The 17,259-nt window shown below is 38.4% G+C and overlaps 1 protein-coding gene across 4 annotated transcripts in view; it reads right to left on the bottom strand.

Annotated features, from left to right (window-relative positions):
- The window catches only part of LOC122870458 (dynein axonemal heavy chain 2-like), a 76,425-nt gene that overhangs the window by 43,208 nt on the left and 15,958 nt on the right, over window positions 1–17,259 (bottom strand). For all 4 annotated transcript variants that reach the window (XM_044184661.1, XM_044184660.1, XM_044184662.1 and 1 more), the window contains 17 exons: window positions 16,352–16,515; window positions 15,880–16,041; window positions 15,305–15,408; window positions 13,210–13,366; window positions 12,482–12,564; window positions 10,834–11,014; window positions 9,436–9,574; window positions 8,982–9,199; window positions 7,480–7,572; window positions 7,202–7,327; window positions 6,667–6,777; window positions 6,129–6,317; window positions 5,493–5,596; window positions 4,597–4,786; window positions 3,869–4,049; window positions 3,524–3,651; window positions 653–805 (listed from right to left, as the gene is read on the bottom strand). In XM_044184661.1, coding sequence (XP_044040596.1) covers window positions 653–805; window positions 3,524–3,651; window positions 3,869–4,049; window positions 4,597–4,786; window positions 5,493–5,596; window positions 6,129–6,317; window positions 6,667–6,777; window positions 7,202–7,327; window positions 7,480–7,572; window positions 8,982–9,199; window positions 9,436–9,574; window positions 10,834–11,014; window positions 12,482–12,564; window positions 13,210–13,366; window positions 15,305–15,408; window positions 15,880–16,041; window positions 16,352–16,515 — 2,483 coding nt within the window. The remainder of the gene's footprint in view (window positions 1–652; window positions 806–3,523; window positions 3,652–3,868; window positions 4,050–4,596; window positions 4,787–5,492; window positions 5,597–6,128; window positions 6,318–6,666; window positions 6,778–7,201; window positions 7,328–7,479; window positions 7,573–8,981; window positions 9,200–9,435; window positions 9,575–10,833; window positions 11,015–12,481; window positions 12,565–13,209; window positions 13,367–15,304; window positions 15,409–15,879; window positions 16,042–16,351; window positions 16,516–17,259) is intronic.

Raw genomic sequence — 17,259 nt, 5'->3', positions numbered from 1 at the left:
GTTTGTTTTACTTGCATAAAGGTTTCTAATGAGCCCTTAGAAAGTTGAGAGAGAGGCTAACTGCCCCCCCAGCATTGCTTTCCAAACACGAATCAGAGTAATGCCAAAGTAGATTAGAATGTTATCTGGCCCTAAAAAGAGATTATGAATTGGCAGAATATCTCTCTACTGTCAAAGATAGAAAGCAGAGATAGATCTTAACCAAGTACAGGCTCAGTGACCACAAACTGGCAGTCGAAAAAAGAAGACAGAAAATCCTGGCAAAAAGAAAACAGAATATGCGGTCACTGTTTGACAGGTGAGGTTGAGACAGAGACGCACTTCCTCCTACAATGTACAACATTCAATGAAATAAGGAACATTTACTTTAACAAGTTCAACTCTGTAATCTCAGATTTCAAAGAGCTAAATGACATCTCAAAATTAAAAAATACTCCTAGGAGAAGGGACAGTGAATTACCTACACTCATAAAAAAAAAATGTTGCAGTGTTTAGTTTTCACTTTTTGTATTTGTATTTTAACTGCAAGTCTACAATTTATTATTATTATTATCCTACCTTACTTATCTGTATATATTTCAATATCACAGGCAATTGAATTGAGAGAGAGAGAGAGAGAGAGAGAGAGAGAGAGAGAGAGAGAGAGACCTACTTCTTCATCAGGAACGTTGGTGCAAGAGCGGCGCTTCTTTCCGGCATAGCGAAGCAAGGAGGTGAGAGCACGCAGGCCAAAATCATAGTGGTCCTGTTTAGACAGCTGCTGCACTGCCAGGGAGTACAGGGTGAACACTTTCTTAGCCAGGAGCTATGACGACAAAGACAGAGACAGAGATAGAATGACATAGAGTAACATAAAGGAAGAGACCCTTAGGAGGACAGAGGGAGAGGGGTGAATGTCAGCTTAAATAGGATTAAAATTTGCAGCTAGGGTGATTTAGCAGGGTAATGTGCCAGTAAAGCCTGTCACTGAACATAAATCCATCACTTCCCATTCCTTGCCTCAGTGGACATCAAAGACAGGTCCCAAATCATACATCTCTTCGACCATACAGCAAGCTTGCACTGCAGCAAAAGAGAATAATGTGAACTGAGCATATGAAGTAGTAGACTTCATGCTGCAGGGAACATAGTGTATGAACATCCACTCAAGTAGTCCCAACCTGCTGTAGCTTTTTTTTGGGCAGGTTTAGTGTCTATATGTGTGTATCTACAGCATCTAAACATTCATAGAAGAATGTTCACAGCTAATGGCCATTTTAATACTTTAATTGACTTTGTTTTGAACTTGACTTCTTTTTTATGTTATATTCTTTTTGCAGTTTCAACAATTTAAACTTCATCTACCCTTCATTAACAAGTTTGAAGTTATGAACCATTTTAAAAATATTCGCTACATGTTAAATCTGCAACCTCAGAAAGCATGCTTATGTCCAACCAGTTGCATTCATGTACAGGGCTGTGGTCTGTAGCTTATTTTACTACAACTGATAAAATCTGCCTACAGTGGTTGTTACTGCAACGGGCAAAATCTGTGGTCACAGGGTAAAAAGTCTACTAACTGCATGTTTTATACATTGCTCTTTTAAAATACAAAGAAACAAAATACCAAAAAAAGAAGAGATAAAATTAATTAGATTCAGAGCTTATCAAATACAGACATTTTACCATCTTTGAACCAGATTAAAGTAATGACAGGGTTAGTCATGGTTCTTCATGTTTTTGCTATCCTTTCATTGCATAATTAATTTTGTTATTTGTGAAATTCTATAATAAAAAACGAGTTTGGGAATAAATACTGTTTATCAATAAAAGGTCCTCATAAAAATAAAAACAAATAAATCCATGTGACAAATAATATTTTTGTGTCTATATAATGTCTGCTGGTGTCTTTATATATATATCTGTCCATCTTCAAAAGCATTGCAAATATACAGTAACATCGGGTACTGAGTGATTGTGTTGTTTCAGTCTTAATCTGTTTGCACTGCTGCTTGCTTAACACTCCTAATTCTCTTTCTGGCACATAATTACAGCTCCAGACAGGATCCAGCGTGGCAAGAAAACCACTGAGCCTAGTGTGTGTGTGTATGTGTGTGTGTGTGTGTGTATGTGTGTGTCTGTCTATGTTGGCAGCAGTGTTGGATTTTGCTGAAGTAGCAGCAAGAGCAAAATAGGTGTTCATGTTCAAGTGCAAGACAGAGTTAGGATATTCTTAAACATGCGCAGGTTAGGAAGCACACATACCACCATCACCTCTTCGCATCACTCTGTAGCAAGCAAATATAACCTGCACACTAATGAGCACCAACTTTGCCATCCTCTCACAAGAAACACACATATATAGTGGAGTGAAGCTACAAGAGCTCCCTGGTGAGTCAGCAGTAATTCAGCTCCAGCTCTGGTCCCAGCCAATCATGTGTCTGTGGTAATCATCACACTTACACACATACATACCTGTACACACACACGATGATGCTTTCACACCTTGGCCCTGCACCAAACCACATTCTGACTTTGATCCCAGACTGATGAAATCAGTGGGGAAACAGATGGATCAACACCCACCACTGATCTATGTTCAGGCTCCAGATGCTCTCATTTTCCAACAAGATCACTTTAAATGGCACATACAGTACAATACCAAGGATTGTCTGTTAAAAACCTTGAAAAATCAAGAAAATTAAACCTCTAGGTTTGTAACTTTGACATGAAAAGGCAAGCATTCATCAATCCATCAGCTTGATTTGATAATATTGTGCAGTGCAGTGCAGAAGAACTCAATCTCATCTGCTGATTGCCTGAGCTCTCTTTACATAAAAGAAGTGGGGATGTTTCATTAAGGCTGTGATAATTCAACAAGATATACTTTAGAAATCAGTGCATTTTCAGAACTGTGTACAGGGTAAAAATAGCACCAATACAAAATTCATTAAACTGATACACCCACCATACAGACAAGACCTTGTTACTGAGAAGTGAGAGAGTTGAAGTGAGGTTTCCCTATAGTTACAGTAATGCAGTATATCCACGTTCCTGAATTAATTTCAACTCTTTGTCACTGGCCTGATTTCTGAAACCAGGACATGATGTTTACATGCACCAAAAACCCGATCACAACCAGGATACTTGTGAAAGTGCTCAATATCGCTGCTGTTCAGGGTTTTGCACAGAATCACCATAGCACCACACTTGTGTTTGTCAAACAACTTCAAAAGCACTTACAGATGAATAGAATGTAATAATACTCAAATTTGAAGTGCAGATACCAGTTTGTTATAGAGCAGCAAGCAACAAACATACCTGTACCTAAATCAACAATTCAGTTCATTTATAGGATGAAAATTCTGTATCACCTGTAGAAGAAAATGTCTACTGTCTTCAACTAAGAATGCACTTAAGCATTAAGTCTCTAATCCCAACACTAAGACTAAGACTTACCTTACTTTCTTGTTTCATTTGTTCCGTTTTACTCTTTTTTCCCCCCAGCACACTACCAGTATAAAATGTCCTTGAGTGGTAGTACCTTACAGTTGTTGAAGCCCTCTCCAAACAATATGATCTCAGCGATTAGAGTAGAGTCTGGCACCACCATGGAGATAGGTCTGAACATGGACTTGAGGTTGTCTGGAAGCTCAGTACGACCAGCGTAACCTAGGAAAAAATACAAATGGAGAGAAAAGACATTAATTACAAACACAGGCCTTCATGACAATGAAATCCACTGAAAATGTCTCAAACTATTTCTGCAACATAATCCACTTTTCTTCTGTCTTATTATATGCTCAGTATGATTCATATGTTAATATTTCCACCTACATATGGCAACATAAAATGCAGCGTATGCATTTGCACATTTGTGTTGACCTACCGGGATTCATGGTGATAAAGATGCCACATGACCAGACCAGGCGTATGTGCTGTCCGTCAAAATAGAACTTGGATTGTCCAGCTGAGAGGGCGGACAGGATAGAGAGGATCTGCTGGGCCACTACCGACAACACCTCTATGTTGATACGGTTGAACTCATCGAAGCACCCCCATGCTCCTGTCTGTTCAGGGGTGGACACAATGAAATACATAGAAATTTGAAAGTGAAATTACACAGTAAAAAGAAATCCACTCAAATGAAAAAATACATGCAATTTTAGGCCAAAAGTTTTGTATAGCTTTTTTTTTTCCCTAGCTGAATAACAAATCATTTTGCCATGTCACATGGTCAACACAGACAAATAGAGAGAGAGAAGGCAACCTACTATTTACTAACCCAGAAAAGGTTTTACTTAAAATGAAGTGTTTTTGACCTTGGCTATCATGAGAGCAGTGTTTCAATAACTATTTAGTAAAAAAAAAAAAAAAAGCCATCCGTGACATACACACACACACACACACTATACATAATAAAAAGCATATTCAGTCACATGTTGTCACTCAATGGTATGAAAACTACGATTGTACCTCGTTATTTAGGTTGACATCATCATCATTATTATGATTTTAACTATAGTCGTCGTCGTCGTCATCATCATCATCATCATCATCATCATCATCATCATCATCATCATCATCATCATCATCATAATCCCTTTTCTTTCCTACCTGTGCCAGGCCAGAGTACATGCGTCCCATGGATTTGTAGTCTAGCCCTTCAGAGCAGTTGACTACAATGACGTACATGCCTAGAGCTTTGCCTAAGTCCTTTACTGTCTCTGTCTTCCCAGTACCAGCTGGGCCTTTAGGAGAGCCCCCCCGATGGAGATGGAGTGCAGTGGTCAGGGTCATGTAACATCTGGACAATCAAACATTGACATTTACTCTACAGAGAATGAGTATAGAAAAATATATTCATTATATGCATACAAATATGATCAGAATATTTTTTGCATTAAAGCAATATTAAACAAATTAAATAAACATACAGTATACTATAACTTTGAAAAAAAAACACTGACTGCCTGACTTGGATGTTGGATATTGATCTTTGTGGCCTACACAAGGTCCAAAATGGAAATACAGTACCTTTGTTAGCTTTTTATGCTGTACCTTAAAAACAGGTATGTGAGATGGTCTCCAGTGTGAACTAATATAATAAGAATATAAAATTATATATTGCAATTACTTATCTACCCACTGTAATAACCATTGGCACTAATAATTTTATCTGTAAATGCACAAAGAGCCAAGGTGTAATCTAGTGATTATACTACAGTAATAATACTAATGGTAGCTTCTGTCTGCACTAATGTAATTTACTTTACATTTAATTACATGAGATAATAATCACATTGCAAATCTGTCCACTACAGAATGGGCGAGTTATTCAGTTGTCTGATAGTATCAATATTAAAAACAAAAAATAAAAATAACATTTTAAATGTAAAAAATACAAAATACTTTGATTAATTATTAATTAATTAATAATTAGTGACAGATTGATTGATGTGTTGATGCATTTGTTGGTTGGAGCACTAATTGACTGAATGATTGATTGTGACCTGTCAGTAAGTGGAGTGATGACGAGCCGTCCAGAGTTGCCCAGGTATTCGTAGCCATAAATGAAATGTGTGTTGGTCTGTCGGATTATGCAATCACTCACATCCTATAGGGAGAACAAACAAAACAGGAAATAAACAAGTTTAGTGGGTATTTTCTTGGTCTCGTTACAACTTATCTCAGCAAAGTTGATCTCTTGCTGCTATTAGACAATTCAGCAAACTGAGTGGGGCGAGTGAGAAATGCTGATAATATGGAAAAAATGTGGAACAGAGAGATGGTATATGTACTGCAGAAGTCTTTTAAAGTGTTTATTTAACTGCAACAAACTACTGAATCACTAAAACATATTTATCTATACTCACTTGTTCTATCACAGTTTTGCTTTCAGCTTTTTAACTTTCCTTAAATATCAGAGAACGGATAAAATGTATTAAGATGAATTTCCTCTGCAGGGATTTGTGCCCTTATCATACAAACCACATACAAAAGCTACAAAGAACAGTGACTAAAAAAATGTTGCTGAAATTATGGCTTGATAACAGTTTTCTTATGTGCACTTCTTTTTTCCATACTGTTTGTCCCTTTTTCTCCATGCTGTCTCCTGTCTGTTGTTGCTTGCCTCTCTCAGAGCATACCTTTTCCCAGTATAGTCGCAGTTGACAGAGCCACTCAAAAGCATTGATGTCATTGCAGCCTGCCTTGGCCAGCTTATCAATGACATCCCGAGCATGAACCTCCACTGTGACCAGCGCTACAATCTTCAGACGTAGGACTTTGGACAGGTTGCCACGGATGGTCTCTGAATAGCAATGAAGCATGGAGACCTGAGAAACAAAGACAGTTATAGTTTATTGGAAGCCTGTTAATTCTTAACTTCATTATGTTGGCTATCCATGGTGCTGAGAAGGCTGATACATTGATTTTAACATAACAAGGCTAATTTAATTGTAGGCTGTGCAAAATATTGAAAATACATACAATTCTAACCGTATCAGACACAGATGACACAAGACACATTTTACATGCTTCGAATCATCATGCTGGGTACAGAGCTTTCAGCTTGCTGTATGGATACATACTGATGTGTTAACAAGTCATCAAAATGAGTTCACTCAAAAATATTTTAAGACATTTCCAGAAAAGTTTAGTTAAGCGACAAAAAGTCAATCAAACCTGTTTCTTCTTCATGGACTTAAGGGAGGACTTATCAGCTCTCTCCTTGCTGGTAATGAGAGATTTAGTGACATCAGTGGTCCACTGGATCTGACTGGCTGTGATTAGCATCTAAAACAGGGAGAATACACATTCAAGATAAACTGAATCCTTCATTTTAAACAACCTAGTAACTTTGTTTTAATTTTATTTTAACATTAAGATACTACTACTTCCAAGATTATTATCTATTAACTCTACAAGCAGGAGAAGATATAAATCTATAAATTTGATGTTAGGGAATATATAGCTTGTGTACCTTAAAGCAAGATATTACCACAACAACCCAATGACAAGGGGTAATTTTGAGTTCAGCTGGAATTGGGATTTGTAAATTGAGCAAAAAAAATTGCAATTACACACTGGTTTTCAAATTGGCAAATCAATTTGCATTGCTTTAAAATGCAGCTTATTTTTGTCAGTCAGTCACAATGATGGGTGAAGATGCAAAAGCAGGATGTACAATCAAAGAGGGAAAAGCCAAAGACAAATGTACCTGTCCTGGCCAATCTCTGACCCATTTGACTCTCTGTGCTGTCATCTTCTTCAGAGCTAAAAGGCAGTCTTTCAGACACTCCTTTAGTGTAATACGCATGGTCTTCTCAACGTCACACAGCCAAACCTACATACACACAAAACAAAATGGTGCTAACATTTTCCACCATAACTGTCTTTATTGTATTCATTAGCACCAATGCTATTATGACTACACTCAGATTTATCAACATAACACCTTTATCACCATGATCATGATCATAAGCGTCATTGCTGTACCTCCACGGGTTTGTCCAGTTGCACTGGCTGGGTGAACGCAATATACTCCCCATCAGCAGAGAACATCCCGACGGCATCTGACTTGCTGCCATCCTATAGAAGACATACATACACAGTGGCAGCTCTCTGTATGTACTGGTTCATCCCAGTCTAATTCTGTATAATCTGAAAACATTGTTTTGAGGTCCAGGTTTTAAGCACAGTTCATCCTGAAAATGTTACTTATAATTAAGTAGATACTGAAACCCAATCGATGTAGTCACTTAGCACAAGGTTCAGATGTTTCCACAGCACATATTGTGGTTTCATAATAGTAAATCAGGTGTGGTGTACCAGTGGATTGCACACCTTATTATGTCTTGTTTGAGGACACTGACAAATTTTTAAAAAGTGATAAACAAACGAACCTGCATTGAAAAAAGTGGAAACATCTTATCTTAGTATTTGAACTGATATCTACTTTGAAAGTATTTTCAATTTATATTTCCTAAAGCACAGGGCACTAGGGCTGTCAAAGATTATTCAAAATTTGCTTATATAATCGAAAAAATCAGATATTCGATTGTGAAAATTAATATTTGATTGTGGAAAAAAAGCAGAGCTATTGCAGCTGCTCTGCATGATGGACAGGAGTCACAGAATGTCACTTTCACTGATTGATAATGAAATGTAGGTCAAGCTGAAATGAGTGAATAATTCAACAACAACCGTGTGGTAATGATGCTAGAGAGTTCACAACCCAGATCGACTGCAGAGAGGGTGATTTGCATTCCAAGCAATCTAAAAAGCCCCGTTTTGAAATACTGTAAAACTTCACCGGTAGCCCACCTTAGAAAGGATGAAAGCCGAAGGTTACTGTAGTTCACCCTGGATGAATTTTTATGAAAAAACGTTTTTATTCTTTTGATTGGTTGACCATTACGGACTAAAGGAATATAAATAAATCTTGTGTGACAAACATGTATGTTTGTATGCGTTGTATTTTGTAATGTGTATGTATGTAGATCTTATAAAAGACATGTTTATATTGACAAGTAGTCACTCAGTTGTATTGATTTGCAATCTTATGGACATAATGCGCAAAAATAGATATTCGAATAGTTCCAACCTATGTGTTTTACAACGAATAATCAAACGTAATTTTTGGCCAATTTTCACAGCGCTACAGGGCACTTAGCCTACAGTAAGAATACATTCACACTATTAAAGCATTTCAAATATGCTTGACAACTGAATAATTTCCATAAACAAAAAATATAGCCTGCATAATAGTTTTCCTATATTTTGTCTCCTATTTTACCCATAAAGTAGAGTGTTAGAGTGATTCTGTTGCAGCAAAGAACTTCAGGTAAAGAAACACTAGTCATGTAAATGTATAATGTTTAGTAATCTAATCTTGACTAAAAGGCCTTAAATTACTATCTAAGTAGTAGTGTAGCAATGGCCACTGCAATGTCTGCGTGCCTCTGATTGATTTTTATCAATCATTTTAAGTTCCCTACCTTTTCAATGTGCAGGCTCTTGATGTTGTCGAAACACTTCTTCAGGTGGGGCTGCATGGCTTGTGGGTTCTGTGACTGCCCTAGGATCTCCAGCACATCATCATTGGACAGGAAGTAGAATCTTGGGAAGCTCTGCCTCTTGGTCTCCAGGTACATGTCCAGGGCCTTCTGGATCTCCTCCAGCTTGGCACTCATCTCTGACAGCTTCTCCGGCAAGCCTGAAAGACAGAGAAGAGAGGCTGATTGAAGACTTTACTAAATTTTGAATATTGTTTTTATTCATATATAAATAATATATATTTAATTCATGAATAAGAAGTCTCTTTGGGCCAACCACATCATCATCACAGGTTTGTTTCTTAACACACTAAAATCCTATTCTTTAACGTGTGACTCCATGTATGGTTTTGATAACAGCTTGTTTTTTAAAGAAACAATAAGAATGTTGTCATACCGGGGTGGTGTGTTCCCTGCAAGGCGTTGTTATCCTTGTGGAGTCGGCCCATGATGGTCTTCCAACTAGAACTAATGTCTTCAAACTCCTTGCACTCACAAGGCAGCTGCTCCCTGATGTCCTTTCCTTGGAAAATGTTCTAGAGGGATAAAAAAAATTAAAATGGACAGTGACAGAGAAAGCTTGCGGCATGGTAGCGGAATGAGGTTAATGGTAAAAGAGGCTGAAAACAGAAGGCGACAGGGTAATACATTTTTAACAGTAAGAAAGCAGAGGTGAGAAACCAAAACCAGAGAGCTGTGACAGAGATCATTCAGAAGGATTGCACTCAAACTGAAAGTTACTTCAATCACTGTATGGACCTTTCAGCCAGATGCCCTTCCTTAGAATGCAGACTGTCAACAATGCTGCAAGCAAGTTTATAATGGAGTGTCTACACAGGAGGCGTTTCAGACGCATTTTTCAGTTGTCCGTCTCGTGCACGTCTGACAGAACAGATGCGCTTCTATTTTATTCAATCCAGCTTTGTCAGATGCGCTTCTATTTTATTCAATCCATCTTTCTACACATGCCGCATAAGACTTCTATAACAAGTTTTATAGGTGTAAATACAGTAATTGTGTATTGGGCTCTGAGTGCTGCCAAAATGCGGGTGACCTACACTCAATACTGTGCCTGAACCATAGACTGTATATAAAGATGGACGACATGTCAGCTCCAAAATCTCGATTGCCCCCTGCTGGCTGGCTGCAGTATAGGTCATAAAACTAAAACCAAACAAAAAACTCAAAGTAAATGTCAAATACATTTTTCCCAAAGATGGTTTCTGTCATTTTAGGTAGTTCTTATCACACTGATGTATATTCAAGTGTTAATTTTTCTGTTTGTTTTTAATTAGTTATTTGATGCTATGAAAACGGGGTTTCACGTCATGATTGACAGCCCTTGTATATGAGCAGGACCTCGATACTGTGGCTCCAACTCCGATCACTACTGCCCAGACTCAAATGACGTCAAAAACGCAAAATGGCTGTGCACGTACCCGGGCTTCATTACAGTCTATGGGGAGGAAGTGGCGACGCATTGTCCATCTTTATATAGTCCATGGACTGAATGCATCTTGTGTAGACACAGACAGAGTGCTGAAGCTGCTGCTGCTCTGCTAATGTGCTGCTCACGTTAATTATGTAGGGTTACATACATAACAGAATCATCACGTCTACTGAAATAAACTCAAACTGTCCAATAACAAAAGACCACAACAGATAATAAATCCGTACTCCATCAAATGATGAATATTTAAAGACAATAATGAAAAGCCAACCTTAAAGCAATGAATATCCATTTATAAGAATGGATCATATAACATAGTAAAGTATATGAGTGTGTTTCCTGTACCTCCAGGTAAATCCACTGACGTTGCACAGTGAGGATCATCTCAATGACTTCCAGAACCTGGGACAGCCGGCGTTCCCAGCATTCCACCTCCTGCTCAAAGGCTTTGACAAACCGAGAAGCTTTCATTGTGGACAGAACAACCTGGTTGTCCTCCAGGGCCTGGAAAACCTCTTCTGTGCCCCTGGGAGAGACAGGGAGGGAGAATTAAACATGACTGCTGATGATTGCTTATAATGGATTCCAATAGTTAGAAATCTTCACATCAAAGTCAGTAAAGTCTACAGTGAAGTTATCAGTTAAACCTGTACATTTTAGTGTAATCCCAGGCAGTTGCATAATTTCTGCAATAAATCCCATTTTTGAGGATTATTTTGTCCAGTTTTTGTTAAAATTTTGCCAAAAAGGTTTTAATTCACCTTGGTTGCAGTTTTTGAGGCTGTAGTTATTGTTACATATTTTGACTGCATAAAATTGAGAGGTGTTTCTAATATTCACTCCCCCTTTTGAACATCATGGGGGAAATCCCATGTGCAAACTTAAAGGAAGCTCCTATTAATATGCATAATCATTATTTGATTTTATATGATGAAGTCAAATAATTAATCAAAGAAAAAAGTTGCACGACAATTTGAGCTAGCATTGCAGATTCTTTTTTTCCATTTGTCTTAGCAAAAGTAATCTGAAGGCGGACAAGATGCTTCTTTGTTGGGTCTTTTTCTTAATCAGCTTTGTCTGTTTCGTCACATTGGTTTAGCAGACAGGAGTGACAAGTCACAGTGAGGTGATTATGTTTTAGTGCTGTTGTTGCATGACTGTGGTGGCCTACTTTGTATTAGCCGTAGACTGAGTAGGTCCAATTCATAGAAAACATCTGGTGTGCTCAACCACAAGTTGATAAATTGTTGATTAAATCTCTCCTGTGACCTCAGGCATATACGCCAGCAGTTATTTATATTTATTTTTCTGACATTTCTGTTTATTGTTCAGCTTTTCCATTTGTGGTTAATTTCTCAAAATAAATTATTTATACATGTTTTTTCTGAACCTTTCACTCTTCCTTACTTTCCTCTACTCATTACAATCTCACTGTCTCTCTCTCTCCCTTCCTGCCTCTCTCCATCATGTTTACTGTGGGCCAGTGGCTGACTGTAGCCTTCCCCCCTCTGTCGAATCAGTGGCAATGGCTCATGCTGCTAATTAGACTGGGCCTGAGGTCTGGCTATAATAAACGTTATATACAGCAGATGGCATGGGCATTCCTGCTTTCACCAGCCAGGCTGTCACTCACTTAACTCTGTTCTGCTCAATTGTCCACAAACAAACACACTCACTCGTTTTTTCTGAATTCTCGAACAAAGCTGTTAAAGGCAGATCATTCACGCATCAACATCATATATGCTTTCTACTATACAGCCATGCTACCGAGGCATTATGTTTATCTATATACAAACAAAGCTAGATTGAAACATCACTGAATGGCAGTATTGAGCTGTACTGAGCTGTGGGATCTAGTGATGCAGGTAAATAAGACATATTGAAGACACAAACCTATGACCATAAATTGGAGTGAGTTTCAGCCTGGGTTAATGTACAATTATAACTTCTTGAACCCTCCACCCAACCCTGCCTTCAAGGCTCACTTTCTCACCTGAGCCGGTAGTGGCCTTCATCTTTGTAAGGTTCTATGTCCAGGAACGTTTCCTCCCATGTTTTCGTAATGTCCTCCAGACCCTTAAATATCAAGCACAAAGAGTAACGTTAACAGACAGAACACACCACTGAGAGGTGGTAAAATGAGGGGGCAACATTTCTAATCTTTTTCTTTTCCACAAGCTTAATGATACACTGTCATAACTAGATTATTAATGAATGAAAACCATGAATATACTTGGCATCTACTGCTTGCATACATCAGTGATAGAGAATGTGAGGACCTTGTAGAAATTGGCGCAATTCCAACATCTTTTTTTTTCTTTTTTCACTGTACACAGTATGACTTGTCTTGTATTTGTTTGTACTATTGTGCTTCTTTTCATGTTATTCTAAATTTTCTAATGTTTTTTCTTTCACTATCTTGGAAGTATGTATAAGGAGGACTAATATGGCAATATATTGTATTTATAACTGCACTGATGTAACCTCTGTGAGTAGACTGATGTTGACAAAGCTTGAGAGGCAAACTCTTCTTCTCAATGAGCTGGCTGTGCTGCCCAAGAACAGCAGGCCTGAAGGCTGGGTGGAAGGGAGCCAGTCAGTTACACTTCCGACTGTGCTTACCAATTTCCTGGGCGAGACCCTGGTTAGAATGAATAGAGGCAGGAGAAGCTACAAAAATGCCCACTGAGCATCAGTCTAGACTAGAGGAAGAGACTGGACCTTTTCTATGGAGAGTTCCTTGCTGGCGGCTCCAGAGATCTCACAGATCTTGTCAGCATACTTGTCAAAGCCCAGAGATATGATGTTCTCCAGGGTGAATTCAGTGCTGGTATGGTCAAAAGAGCACTGCAGGTCTTTGCAGATCTGCTTCCAATGCCTGAAAGAAAGGTGGCATTGAAAGTATGGTTTGTCTTAGTCTCAAATTACCCAGTAGGTCAGCTGAAGAAAGAAAAGTAAGGGTGAATGCTAGCACCTTCCAATTGACTATTAAGTTAAGTCAAGTCAATTTTATTTACATAGCCCAAAATCACAACTTTGCTTCAAAGCGCTTTACAATTTGTACAACATGCGACACCCTCTATCTTTAGACCATTAGTCATTAGCAAACGGAGGTGATAAAACATTACAAAAATATATGCTTACCACATGCTAATACTTACATAATAATAATAATAATAATAACATTTACTATCTGGCTGTATATGCTGTAAAAAAAGACTTTAATAGTAAAATAGTAAAACTTTCATAATGTCACAACTTTTTTTATACTTATTAGACACTGCTTAACTACAATATAACCTCACACATTGTTTGTGCCAGTTTGATAGCATCCAGGAACGCACAACTGACCTTCTTACTGTTTACTGAAGGACATAATGTCTCTCTTAATGACGGTGGCACAGTGGCAACAGTGATGTACTAAAGCAAATGTCTAGTGTGTGCTTATCCTGCCTAAAAAAGTATACAAAACTAGGAAATTGTGGACTGCTTACATATCAATACAGAGATATCTGGGCATGACAAATGTTTCACTGCGCTCTGAGCTCTTTAAGGGAGCATCATTAGCACACTAGCTCCTTTTACACAGCCGGTTCAAGGCGGGAGTGTTGCCCCATTATTCTGCCTCGCCATTCTGTATAAAACTTACAAATACGGAATGGGGGGGTGGTATTGTTGTTCCGCCTTTGAGCCAGCAGCGAAGGTAGTAACAGAGCTGAATTGACGTCTGTGTAAAAAGGGTGCGCCAGTAGCATGGGACACACATGTGTGCATAGTGAGTGTGTGGTTTAGCGAGAGAGAGAGCGGCAGAGAGTGATAGTGAATGCGAGCGGTACAGAGGAAAAGATGAGCAGCAAAGTTATCAATCCGGCAGTAAATGTACAGTGTAGGTTACAGTTTATCAGTAAGGCTGCATCTTCTCAAGATCAAAGTAAAGCTCTCGTGTGTTGTTTCCCAACTGCTGGAATAGTGTCGCTATGACGATCAGCTCTGTCTACTATCTGCAGTGGAAAACAAAGTAGAGGTACAAAAAGTGAGTAGAATTGAGTAAAGCAGTACCATGCAGTGGAAATACGCTGACGCTGTTGTGTTACACGTCACGCCTCTTTTGCTTCTGATACTTTGTTTGGTTCAGTGTAAAAAAGCCATTCCTTTCCACCTAACATGGCAGCGGCGGAGGGCCGCCCACCATTGAGTCTGGTTCTGTCCAAGGTTTCTGCCTGTTAAAAGGAAGTTTTTTCTTGCCACTGTCGCCAAATGCTTGCTCATGGTGGGATTCATTGGGTCTCTGTAATTAATATTATAAAGAGTACGGTCTAGACCTGCTCTATAGGAAAAGCGCAATGAGATAACTTCTGTTATGAATTGGCGCAATATAAATAAAATTGAATAGAATTGAATCTTTCTCAACATATATTTTTCATTACCCTCACCAACTACCATAACAGCCAGTGTGCTGAGCGCAGGATATGTTTTGCTTCTTTCTCCTTTTGTTTTCTCTAGTTGTTGATTTATGGTGCAAGGCTTATTCTATAAGATTTAGCAACATGCTTAATGTCCATCCTTTTAGTCAAACTTGTAAACACTTCCCTGTACAACAAACTAAGAAAGCATATCATTCATCCCATCTGGTATTAGTCTTCTAAATAAGGACTTTAAGCATTAACTACTATTTAACTATGACAGGTATTTTTTATTTGTGTTCCTGCCATGTCTTGTACATTGTAACTATTGCAAGACAATAGTTCCAAGATATACTGAAATGACAAGTGTCATATGACAAGTAAATACATGTAGATACTTCTTCAGTCAGTACCTGTCTCTCATGGCTGGGTTCCTCAGATCAGCAATGAGAGGGATGATCCGCTTGAACTGGTCAATCTTGTTTTTGGAGAAATCTACTATGTCCCACTCCTTATCCTGCAATCAGACAAAGATTTGGTCCTCACTGCTGTGTAATATAAACATGACAGCTGCTGAGGGGTTTATTTTAGGGGAGCTGTGAATTTTGTGATATTAGCAACAAATTTTGTGCATCCTGTGGGAAGGCCATAAATTTAGCTGTCACTGTATAATGCATTTTAGGGAGAGTTTGTGGGTCTGAAGCTAAAAATACCCAATGATGTCTGCTAATGTCTGCTTTGTCTTTGTTTCCATTATAAGCACAAGGTGTCATTCTGTGTTCTTTCTACAGAGACCATCACCAAAGCACAGCTTCTAGATTGTACAGTACTGATTAAATGTTTTGTTTTGGTATTTATGTACAATTTATTTGTATGAAACAAAACCTACTCTAACACAAGTAATATATTACAGCTAAATCAAGACTGTCACACTTTAGCAGCAAGCCAAGATCTGCAGCTATTTAAGATACTGTGTGGCAGAACTGACCTTTAGTTCTCTCTGGAGTTTGTGGAGTTTTTTAAACATGTCCTGTGCTGTGCTCTCCATGCTCTCCGTCCGCAGTGTAGCAAATTGACCAACCTTCCAGACGTTCCAATTGGCATTCCATTCCTGTGTGATCTCCCAGACCTGTTGCAGGTGGTCTATGTCCTGTACAACACATACAGACATGAACAAACATGTGCACAAACAAAAGCTCAATCAGTAAATGAGCCTTGCATTACTGTTACAAGGTTAGCATTTGCAACAAAAACGATTCCTGTAAAATCCATCGCAGCATCCTGGGTTTGAATTCAGCCTTGTCTCTTTGATGCATGTCATCCCCTCTTTTTCATGTCCTGTCAATTTCCTACTACTATATACTATCAAATACTTGTAAAACCTTCTCTTGATTAACTGCTCATTATGTTGAGTCTGTACAAGCTTATGGCAAGACAACAGTATGTTAGCTGCGTCAGACCTTCTCCAGTGTCCAGATGCTTTTGGAGGGGGTCTGCTCTATTTTGAAGAAGCCCAGTCCATGAAGGATGGTGCTCTCTTCCTGTTTTAGAGCCTCCAGTTGGCTGCGATGCTCTGCTGTTTGCTTTAAGGCCAACTCAGTGCTCAGCGCACTGTCAAATGGACCTGGATATTCACATGCAAAAATGTAGGGAGATACACACACACACATGAAAAAGCATACAAACACACAAACATACACATTCATATGTTCACGCACAAAAACAAAGGCCAAACATATTATACAATGTCTACTGTATCTTAACGGTCAGCAAGAATACACACAGATTTGCATATATTGTGAAATCATCATCCAAACCATAAATGGCCAACTGACAGCTCTGTCATACAGAGAGTAAAAAGAAAATACTAGGTAATTTCTCCCAACCCACTCAGGCTGGTATATCCCTTTAGAAACTAGAGATTTGTTAACCATTAGAGGCCCATAGATTTAACTATACCATTTCTACCAAGGTAATATCAATAGTAATGCTTTATGGAAATGTTTTAATTTACAGGATTATAGAATTTTGTATTAATGTTACCAAGCACCTTTGTTTGTCAGGTATTTAATTCACCGTATTAGCAAAAAAATAGAATTCCCATCTTGTTTTCCATTATTTTAGATTGAATATTCAATAAATGTCAATGAGAAAATTGCTATATAATGTGATAGAAGGTTTAATCATATCAACAACCCCTATAACACACTAACGTGAAGGAGGGGAAGCAAGAGAAAGAAGGGGAAGGAAAGATGGTAGTACCCAAAAACAGAAGGGAAATGACACAAGCAAAAAGGAGTGGGAAAGGCAGAGAGGAGGCGGAGAGGAGTGAGTGATGATCATGGGGCAGGAAATCAGTCATGATATG

This window comes from Siniperca chuatsi, linkage group LG22 (genome assembly GCF_020085105.1).
Source record: "Siniperca chuatsi isolate FFG_IHB_CAS linkage group LG22, ASM2008510v1, whole genome shotgun sequence".
Taxonomy (NCBI): domain Eukaryota; kingdom Metazoa; phylum Chordata; class Actinopteri; order Centrarchiformes; family Sinipercidae; genus Siniperca; species Siniperca chuatsi.
Note: the sequence above shows the minus strand (reverse complement) of the source record. Positions and strands in the feature narration are given on the sequence as shown.